Raw genomic sequence first — 10,790 nt, 5'->3', positions numbered from 1 at the left:
TAGAAAAAAATGAGATGTTTCAACTATAATGAAATTCTATTATGCGGTGTTTTGGAAAGTTGGTAAAAAGTTGATTTTTTAATTTTTTGATGACTTTTTTAGTAAAAAGTTGGGTTATTTTGGATAAAAAAAAAATTGACTTTTTTTACTAAAAAATCTCAAAAGTCAAAAAGTTGGCTTTTTACCATTGTTCCCAAAAGACCCATATACCCTCTCTATCACATGTATCTTTAAGTTTTGTTATTTTTTTTAATTATAATTATTTTTTTAGTTATAATTTTATGAAATATTTATACACAAGTCTCAATTTATAAACTTATACTCCATTAAATTTTAATTAAGATTTTTTAGACATTCAAGTCCCATTAAATTTTTAATAATCGAAATTATTCTTCAAACAATGATTGTTCATCATTTATGATTATCTATAAACGAACATGATAATTTGATATTTATTTTGATTTTCAAAACTTTATAACATCAATTTTCAAATTGAAAAAAACTTTAAAAAAATTATGTGCAAAATAAATAAATAAGTTTTTGAATTATTTTTTTGTACAAAATTGAAAATTTTGTATTTATAAAGGATCATGATAATGGAAAATTGATGTGCAAAACTATAAAAATAAATAATTTAAAAATTAAAAATGAAAAAACTGATAATGTTCTCAGTTTTGAAATTTGAAAAAATTAATAATGTTCTCAGTTTTATTGGATAGTTGAATCAAACCAATAAATAGAAAAGAAAAAATGTTTAATCTCATGTTCTGTTTTTTTTTTTTTCATCAGTTAGTGAAACAATTATTTGGAATACTACTATGTAAAATTGATAATATTCTTTATTTTAAAAATTGAGAAAAACTTATAATATTCTCAGTTTTACTAAATAGGACTTATTAGTTCAAAAAATCATAAATAAGATCTAAGCTACCGTAACATTTGTAAATAGGACTTTAGGAAATTAATTCTAATTTTATCTTAGTTATGACTCGTGTGTTATTTAGTTGTGACTTTTTTTAATTATGCCTCAAAAAATATAAAATTATATCTTTTTCTTTTTTAATTATAAGGTATATACGGTACCCTTTGAGAAGTGTGGACTATAATATTTCCCCCAACTTTAATATTATTGTGAGATTTAATTTAATTTAATTTTTTTTTGGTTTTGTTTTTGAAAAATAACTTAACAAATGTTAAATCATAAATGATGTGGAGTAATATTTCAAAATTACCAAATAATAATTCCGTGTTGATATTGAAAAAAAAAATTCTTTTTTTTTTTTTTTGCGCACTTAAGACAATGTCATGTGATATTCTAATGGAAAATGTTTTAGTGTTATAAAAGAAGAGCTTTAAAAGAGTTTTAATTTGTCTTTTTTTTCATTATGATTTGTCTCTTTTCTTTTTCTTTTTTTCACTGCCAACTGTATAGAGCTCCCTTTAGAGCTATACACTTAGAGTTTTCTATCACTTTCATATTCTAATATATTGATTGATTTTAAAACTGTACAATCTAATATTTTTTTATTGGATTTTTTTAGGAATAAATTAAGAATTGTCAAATAATAAATGATATGGAACAATGTTTCAATATCACCAAATAATTACTCCATGTTGATGTTGGGATAAATGATTTTCTGCTCATGTGGTGCTCCAACTCGATATTGGCCCTGTTTGGTAGAGTTGTGGGAAAGTGCTTATAGCTTATGCCTAAACAGCTTATAGCTTATAACTTTCAGCTTAAGCTGATTTCCAGCTTATTCTTAAAGCATCTCCCGCCCCACTCAAAGAATAAGCTATTTTCTGACTTTCACAAAGCTATAAGCTATAAGCTATAAGCTATAAACTAAACCAAACACATCAAAATAGCTTAAATTAAGCTGAAAGCTGAAATAAGCTGAAATTAAGCTGTACCAAATAGGGCCATTGATTGGTTGATTGAAACTATACAATTTAAAGGGTGTTTGAAAAGTAATCATTTTAATTAATTTTTTGGATTTTTAAGTAAAGACATGAAAAAAAATATAAAGAGTGATGTGATTGAATATTTTAAATTTTTTTTTGGCTATTAGTACTTTTTGGAGGACTTAAGTGCATGTCTTATTAAGTGAACTTATTTTCTAATAGATCTTATAATAATTAATGGCATTTTTCATTATATACTATTAAAAAATGTCACAATTATTAATTTTCAACGATAATTTAAAAATTGTCAAAAAAATCACTAATTATAAATTTTAGTGACAGTTTAAAAAAATCATCATTAATTTTTAACTTAGCGACAATTTGAAAATTTCATTACAGAAAAATATCACAAATTGTAACTTTTAGTAACAATTTATAAAAATCATGACAAAAAAAGTCAGCAATTGTCAATTTTTAGTGACATATATAAAAAATCGTCACAAAAATTTATTTTTAACGACGATTGTATTAAGACTTATACTCAAAAAAAATATTTTTAACGATAGTGTACTATAATTTATAATTTTTTATAAGTTATCTTAATTATAACTTTTAAGAGCATTCTAAATATTTTATGATAAAAAAAATTATATGATAACTTATTTAATTAAACATGTTCAAATTTTTTCACAAATAATGAAAAGTTGCACCTAATTTTTCGTATTAGTAAACCTTTTTTTTCATATTTATTTTTTTGGAACAAATTTTGAAAAAAAAAATCATTAAAGAAAAAGAAAAATAACACCAAAATGAGTTGTTTTTTTAAAAAAAAAATTCGTCACATCTAAAAAAAAATTTAAAAAAAAAAAAAGAACTAAAATATGAAAAATTCCTACTTAAAAAAAATCAAAAATCAAAAGTCAAAAAATCAAAATCAAAACCAGTTTCTATGTTGTAAACCAAACAAGGTGCTGATTTGTTTTTGTAGGGAAAATGGATCTGCTTACCACTCAAATAGAGGTTAAAACAAATTCAAGGTTTTTGTAAGTCCTTTTTCTTTATTCTTTAATTTTTTTTGACTTTTGTACTGAAACGATTGTTTAGTTGATAGTTTATACTCCGACATGGATGCCTATATTTTATTTTTATTATTATTGTTCTGAGGGTTTTTCATGTATTTCAATGTATTCATATTTATGCTTTTTATAATTACTACAATGTTATATGAATCTATATAGGAATCTTTTGAGTAAAATTGAATTGGCTAGTTGAATTAGCATACTACCTGTTTAATTTTTAATAGTTTGATGATTGAATCTAGAGTTCAGCCTATTCAACCTCTCTTTTCCTAGAGTTTTTTAATCAAGTTATTTTTAGAGTAAACTACTAATAGATCCTAATAGTTTAACTTAATTCCTATCAAGTCCTATTAAAAATAAATTTTAATAAAATCACAGCTAAAAATAATTTTGTGACAATTTTTTTGCATACATCGCTAAAAATTGACGATTAATGATTTTTTTTTTGTCACAATTTTTAAAAATTGTCGCTAAAACATACCAGTTACAAAATTTTTAAACTGTCGTTAAAAATTTAAAATTAGTAACATTTTTTTATGACAATTTTTGTAAACTGTTACTAAAACTTATAATTTGTGATTTTTTTGTGACAATTTCAATCTGTCGCTAAAAATTAACAATTAGTGTCGTTTTTTAATAATGTTAATAAAAAAACACCATTAATTTTTACAGGACCTATTGAATAATAAATCCACCCATTAGGACTTATACGTAACTCCCCTTATTTTTAACTTATTATTTCCTAAATCTAAAGAACAATGCTTCCATCCTTTTTTCTTTTTTTTTTCTTTTTTCGTCTTAAGTGAATTTCTTTTTCTTTTTATAATTTAGAGTTGTATTCTAATTTTTTTGAAAACTACTTCTGCACAAAAACGAAAACAATACCAATCAGGCCTCCCACCATAACAAATGACAAACCACTATATTGATACAACAGAAACAAACATTCAAAATCACCATTAGACATTATTTCTACGAAAAGAAAAAAGGATCAAACTATCCTCAAGGACTACCCATCTTTCACAATCCGGCATAATAACGCTAGCGAAATAGAAACTACAAAAAAGAAGCAAATCGTCCTTGTAAATGGGATGCGAACTGAGCTATTCTCGGATGATACAGTCAAGCAAAAGGGAAACAGAAACGGGAATGGGAACACCCAAGATTTATTTCTGCTAATAAAAAATTTCAATAAAGCCACTAGATATTTGTTATCACTACCTCTAGTTGCCTTTAGGAATGTTGAGATCTGCAAATACCGGGCTGTCAACTCCTACTCCCATTGCATTGAGACCGTTGTCAACATACACAACAGCACCGGTGATTGCTGAAGCCAACGGTGATACCAGGAAGGCAGCTGTGTCCCCCACTTCCTCTGTAACATTTGTTTCTCAAGCTCAGTGTGTGGAATATTAAAAAGCATAGCAAGACTGAAAACGCTGTCAAATTGCAATTTTAGTCAAATATTTTGGGTTTACAATTAGAAATGCAGGTTGGCCCGAGGTAAGATTGTGGTTAGCGTACCTGGTGATGTGGGTTCAAGTCACAAAAATAATCTCTCCAAAAAGAGAGTAAGGCTGCATACATTTTTCCCTCGTGAAATCACGCTTTGGCAGGAGCCTTGTGCACTAGGTCTCCTTTTTATTTTGGGTTTTAAATTATTTGTGAGCAGTGTTATTGGCAGAGAACCTGTTTAGTTGCTTCTGTGGCTTTTGCCATTTGCCACAGCAACAACCAACCAGTCCCACCCCGGTATGCACACACACATGTATAGATATGGATATAATGAAAGGTAACTCAAAACACACTAAGGAACATCAAATGAAGTACAGTAAAAGACGTTCAAAAAAAAAAAAAGTAGAGTAATAGGGACTTGCCTGCAGAAAGTTCTTTCTGCAATGGGGCATTCGCCATTGAGTAGTCGATCATCGTATCAATAAAGCCGATAGCTTTTGCAGCACGACTTCTTAGTGGACCTGTATATAATTCTAATATGTCAGCACAAAGATGCAAGAAGAGAGGCTAAAACTAGTAAGATGTTAAACATGTGCTCCAGCAGATATAGAATTGTCTCATTCAATTTTCTGAAGACTGAGTACCCATCAGGCATCAAGAAGACAAGATTTGTCACACAAAAAAATGGAACCAAACACAATAAATGATGATCAAAAAATGTTTGAAACTATTGAACTACTTGAATTCATGGAATCCCAATCAATGGTGAAGTATGACAACTAGGTGTCAGCCTCAAGGCTTCAATTCCTTTATTGAAATGACAAAATTTACAGATACGACTGATTTGCTTAAATTGTGTCTTCGATGGGGCTTTGGATGACAGAAAATTGACTTAAAGCAATACTCAATTGATCAATAATTTTTGTAAATAATTTATTTGTATACCTGCAGATATTGTGTTGACTCTGATTTTGTGCTGTCTTCCAGCTTCAAAAGCAAGCACCTTCATCAGGCACAGAAATGAGACAATCCATCAGAAAAAACATGAGAAATAAAGGATGCTAAATTTGGTAAGAATGAAAAACTAGAGGCGGGAGGGGGAGGAAAAAAATACTTTTGTATCACTCTCAAGAGCAGCCTTTGCTGAGCTCATGCCTCCTCCATATCTGCATGTAGAAACGTTTCAATTGACAGCATTTGCTCCTTGTGTAATTGGTCAGATGGACTTATGACAGAATTGAGTAAACAAGACAAAATGGAAATGTACCCCGGAATGATCCTTTCAGAAGCAATGTAAGTTAGTGAAATTGATGCACCTCCTATAATCACAAGCCAAACTCAATAGTGCCATGATTTTAAAACAATGAAGAAGAGGGGAGGGGGGGGGGGTGTTGGTGGAGAATTGTACCTGGATTCATTATTGGAAGGAAATGCTTGAGTAAAGATATAAATGAATAACTTGAAGCAGAGATTGCTGCAAGATATCCATTTCTTGATGTCTCCGAGAGAAGTTTGGTTACCTGCCCATGGTTTGTCATCACTTTAATACCATGAAGATGGTAAAACAGCACCACCCAAAGGAAACAAGGCAGCGAGAGATAACTTAAAAAGAACTAGCGGGTGACACACGCAATGTGTGTGCAATTCAGATAACTAATAATAAAGAATTTAATAGCATAATATATATGTTGCTTAAGTGATAAGTATGTTCTTAATGAAACCCAAAGTCTTGGGTTCAAAACTTGCTTACGCTATATAATAATTTTTTTATTTTAACATATTTAAAGTTGCCACGTGGCATGAGGAAAAGAAGACTTCACTAAACCAATTTAGGCCTTCACTTAGGGTTTGTTTGGGATGTGAGTTGATCTTTTGGCTTTTTGACTTTTTGGCTTTTTTAGCCTGAGGCTAAAAAACCTCATTTGGGATGGGTTTTTTTCGATTTTTTGACTTTTGTGAGAGAAAAAATGAAATGATTATGGTTTGGATGTGATATTTTGTCTTATTGGGCTAAAAAGCTTATTTTGCCTTTTTGTGACTAAAATAACCCCAACCTCACCCAAACAAATATGCCAAACGAGCACTTAATAATAGTATAGATAACAAAAAATTACAAATACTCTACCTCTGGTCCATTGGCAAGCGAGTGCACGAGGATGTCAATGCTGCCAAAATCCTGTTTAACAGATTCAGCAACTTCCTGCAAAGATATTTCAACTAATCAATTAACAGCAGAGCAGTGCCTTTGATTTATCTATTCAGTCAGCTTGATTGCTTGATATATTTCAAGGTCCACAAGTGCAGTCAGGAAGCTCAATATCCACACACAAATTCATATGCCAAGATTCACAATGCATAGTGCACAGTTAAGCAAGTTTGATAAGTGATTGTGCTTGTAAATTTCTTGAATGCAACAAAATGGCTTACTCGAACAGCATGAAGATCAAGAGAAATGATACCTTAACAGTCCAGTTTGAGGACCCTGCATACCGTTTGTTATTTTTCACCTGCACCAAACAATATCATAGCACTGTCACCAAGAATATATTTGATTTCTAAATGTTCACTGCAGAAATCACATGAATCTTTGGAAATTACATCTTCAGGAACATCCTCAGGACAGTCAAAAACTGCATCCAATGGATACACTTTTGTAATCTCCATCAAAGAACCATCAGGTAACCTGAAATATCAAATTCCTGCTATTAGAGAAAATTCATAAACATGAATCAATTTCAGAATAACTGGAAAACACAAAATTCAGTCATACATGCGCGATTCATCAAATTTCCCACGTCGAAGACTGGTCTCAAAAATGTTCAATGCCTACAATGATGCATTTGTTAGGAGCCAGGTATAATATTAAGTGCATCAGAATTTTTGCAACCACACTATCACTGAAAGCATTAATTCAATCTACATACAGGCACCCATGTCCCGACAAGAATTTCGGCACCAGCAGCAGCAAGAGATTTTGCTATTGCCCAGCCATATCCATTATCGTCAGCTACACCAGCAATAAATGCCCTCTTACCTGCCAACAGTTCTAAACTTAATAAAGCCCAGAATGGCTGATGGATGTACTTCAATAACACAATAAAATTAAAGACTAGTTTTTATTCCCTATCTCTATTAGAGGCGAAAGCTAAACATTACAGTACGAATGGCAAAGGTTTTGCACAGGTTTTAAGTATCCTTTTTGTGATAGGTTGTAGCACTTCTATAAACTTGTGGCCTGACTCAAAATTTTAGGGTATGTTTGATTTGTGTTTGAGAGATGTGTTTTAGAGATAAAAAGTACGAAAAGTTGTTTGGTTTGATTTTTTTTAAAAGATGTTTTGGAAAATTATTTTTAGAGAGAGTTTTGGAAAAAGTGATTGATTTGATGTGTGTGAGAAAGAGATTTGTTTGGAAAATTTGTTTGGTTTACACGTTTTGAGAAATTTTTTTTGGAAAAATTTGTTTGGTTTGATTACTTTTAAAAATTTATTTGTAGAGAAAATTTTTCAAAAATTTTTCACAAATACAAACCAAACGAACCCTTAATTTTTCCTCAAAAATAATTTGTTTCAGAAGAAAAAAAAAGAAGAGGTCAATAAGAACATGAGAAAATATCTTTAAAACCGTTAAGTGTTAAAACAAAGTTGAATGGAATGAAAAAGGAAAATATAAATATTCCCGACCTCTCAAATCAATTGGCAAGCCAGACACAGGCTTGTTGTTACTTGCTTCAGACATTGCCTTCGTAATGACTTTTTGCAATTTTACAGGACTGGACGGTAAGCTCTGGAAAAATGGCTGTGTTGATGAAATGTGAGAAGAGCAAGTAAGCCTTGTCCAAGATGCTTTATTGATTTCAGTACTGAAGATTGCAGTGCCTGGCTTAGAAACTTGGCAAGATGAATAAATGCTTGGCTTCGTGGTTGCTATCTGCATGCTGGGAGTTACACTTGTAGCCATTTTTAAATAAGTTGATTCACAGAGACAGAAGGCAGAAATCTGCAGAGGTTTCAACAGAAAGCATTTAAAGAACTCCGTAAATGAAAAAATAACTAAAAGTAGAAAATAAAAGAGGATTAAAGATTAGATTCTCATTTGGGGACTAAATATTTTAGCAAAAAAGTCACAATAAACTGTCACATTACTCTCTTTATTTTTCTACACATTTTTTCGTAAAAAACAAAAAAAAATTACTATAATAATATGTTCCCAAACGGGGCCAGGAAAGATAATCTATACTATACCTATCCCTTTGAACATCTTAAAATATTATCAATGCAAACACTACAACTCAACATGCAACCAGATATAATTCCGGATCAAAAAAATATGGTAAAAAATCTATTAAGCCTATACAGATTTTAACATGCAGAGTACATTTCAGTTTCCCTCCCTCTTTAGTACCCCAAAATGAAACAGAACACAACAAACAAAGTTCTGATCAGATTTTTTTGAATATACTATCCCGGAGATAAGCTGCTCAATGAATTTTATAAACATGACACAGAACTGGTTTGTGACAAATAAATCAAATGCACTACAATGCAAAGACATCTAATAGGATTACCGGTCCAAAAAAAAAAAGGACATCAAATAGCATATATTGCATTTTGTGCAAGAAGTATTATAAACACAAAACATAATGTTGTTAGAACAAAGCAGTACTAATGTGCATAACTTAAGGCTATGTTTGGATCATGGATTTGAGTAGAGATTTGGAAAGAGAAAGGAAAAATGTAAGTGAAATGTTAATGAAACATAGTTGCATTTCACCTATTTTTTCCATTTGCCCTCCAAATCTCCACCCAAATTCATGATTCAAACACAGCCTAAAGGTTTTGATAAGCACAAGTAGAATTAATAAGCGTTTTCTGCTAAGAGACTATCTGCACAGTGGAACCAAACCAAACTAAACCTTCTGTCCCAATCAAGTATATATTTATTGATGGGAATAGTTTAAACAATTGTTTAAATAAATAAATAAATAAATTTGGATCATTTCGGTATTAAAATTTGTGTTACACCGCTTCAATTTGAGTTCATAACAACTGAGTATATAGATATATATTTACAAATATATAGCAGATTTACGAATTAATGATTATGATGTTTCAATTCATTGAACAAGAATACATAGAGAAAAAGCATGTATATTTTACAACATCTACAATGCAGATAAGTTTAGCCCCCCAGAAAATACAACAAATACAATTAATCTACTGAGAAATTACTCAAGATCACCAACAATTACTCTGATATGTCTCCAAAATCGTCAAAAATCCAAAAAAAATGGCAAAAATCAAAGCTTAATGCTGCAATAGTACACAACAATGGTTCAACAAACGATCAAATCACCAAACTCAAACCACATTTCACAAGAATCAAAATCTACAAGCTGATTACCGTTCTATGCCAGAGAGAGATCGATCGATCGCTGAAACTGAAGCGAATCTCCTCGTGATTATCGGCGAGCTCTGCGAAGACAAAGCTTATGAGAGAGATGGATGATATATATATATATATATGTATAGAGGGTTGGCGATGAAATCGAAGTTGGTCAGTTTGGTAGTTCGTAACAGTTGGGAGAGCTTTGTAAATGACGAAGCAGAGAAGAGAACAGGTGGAAGACCTTCGGTTGATGAAATGTCAGTTATACCACTACAATTCATGCCCAGGCCTACGAAATTGGGCTAGTTTTGAGAGTCCAGTCTCAACTACATTGGACTTATGTTTCAGGTGCTTTGGGTTTGGGCTTATTTGTGTTGGCATATTTCTAGTCAAGTAGATTGTGCCAAAATAATTCCATCAGCCCAATCAAAGTGCATTAATGGTTTGGAAACAGATTTTTCTTACAAAGGCGAATTACAATAGTGGCCTCTATAGTTTGGACTTATGTAATTTTAATTCTTTACATTCTAATTGTGACATATTTAATCTTAAATTTTAAATATTATTTTAAATAAAAATAATTGAAGATACTATTATTTAATTTTAAGGACAAAATCTTCAATTTGATAAAATAAATTAATTTGATAAAAATAAATGTCAAAAAAATATTTTTGAATTTTTAAAAATTATTTCTACCCACTAAAGATAAAATTATGTAAAATTGATAAATCACTTAGACATTTTTTTTTTTTTTTTACCAAATTAATTTTTATTATATGTTTGGATTATGAGGTGATTGTTTTTTATTTTCATTAAATTAGTTTTTATTTTTCCAAAAGTCAAATATAACGACAATTTTGATATCATTATTAAACTAATTCATTAAATCAAAAAATCTAAAACTAAAAATATTTTATATATTAAATATATCGATTACACATTAAAATCCTAACAACCACCCGT

General features: G+C 30.1%; 1 protein-coding gene across 1 annotated transcript; it reads right to left on the bottom strand.

Annotated features, from left to right (window-relative positions):
* Positions 1 to 3,887: 3,887 nt before the first annotated feature.
* On the bottom strand, positions 3,888 to 10,255 carry LOC114282302 (enoyl-[acyl-carrier-protein] reductase [NADH], chloroplastic). The gene is made up of 13 exons (XM_028224953.2): positions 9,843 to 10,255; positions 8,123 to 8,438; positions 7,364 to 7,473; positions 7,210 to 7,265; positions 7,038 to 7,122; positions 6,899 to 6,946; positions 6,565 to 6,639; positions 5,848 to 5,959; positions 5,707 to 5,758; positions 5,554 to 5,605; positions 5,385 to 5,442; positions 4,862 to 4,960; positions 3,888 to 4,359 (listed from the first exon to the last, which is right to left on the bottom strand). The coding sequence occupies exons 2-13, from the start codon at positions 8,397 to 8,399 to the stop codon at positions 4,208 to 4,210; spliced, it is 1,176 nt and encodes a 391-aa protein (XP_028080754.2). The 5' UTR covers positions 8,400 to 8,438; positions 9,843 to 10,255; the 3' UTR covers positions 3,888 to 4,207.
* Between the last annotated feature and the right edge of the window lie 535 nt (positions 10,256 to 10,790).

This window comes from Camellia sinensis, chromosome 10 (assembly GCF_055761805.1).
Source record: "Camellia sinensis isolate YWXY chromosome 10, ASM5576180v1, whole genome shotgun sequence".
In the NCBI taxonomy this organism is placed as follows: Eukaryota; Viridiplantae; Streptophyta; class Magnoliopsida; order Ericales; family Theaceae; genus Camellia; species Camellia sinensis.
This window is presented reverse-complemented; position numbering and strand designations above follow the sequence as displayed.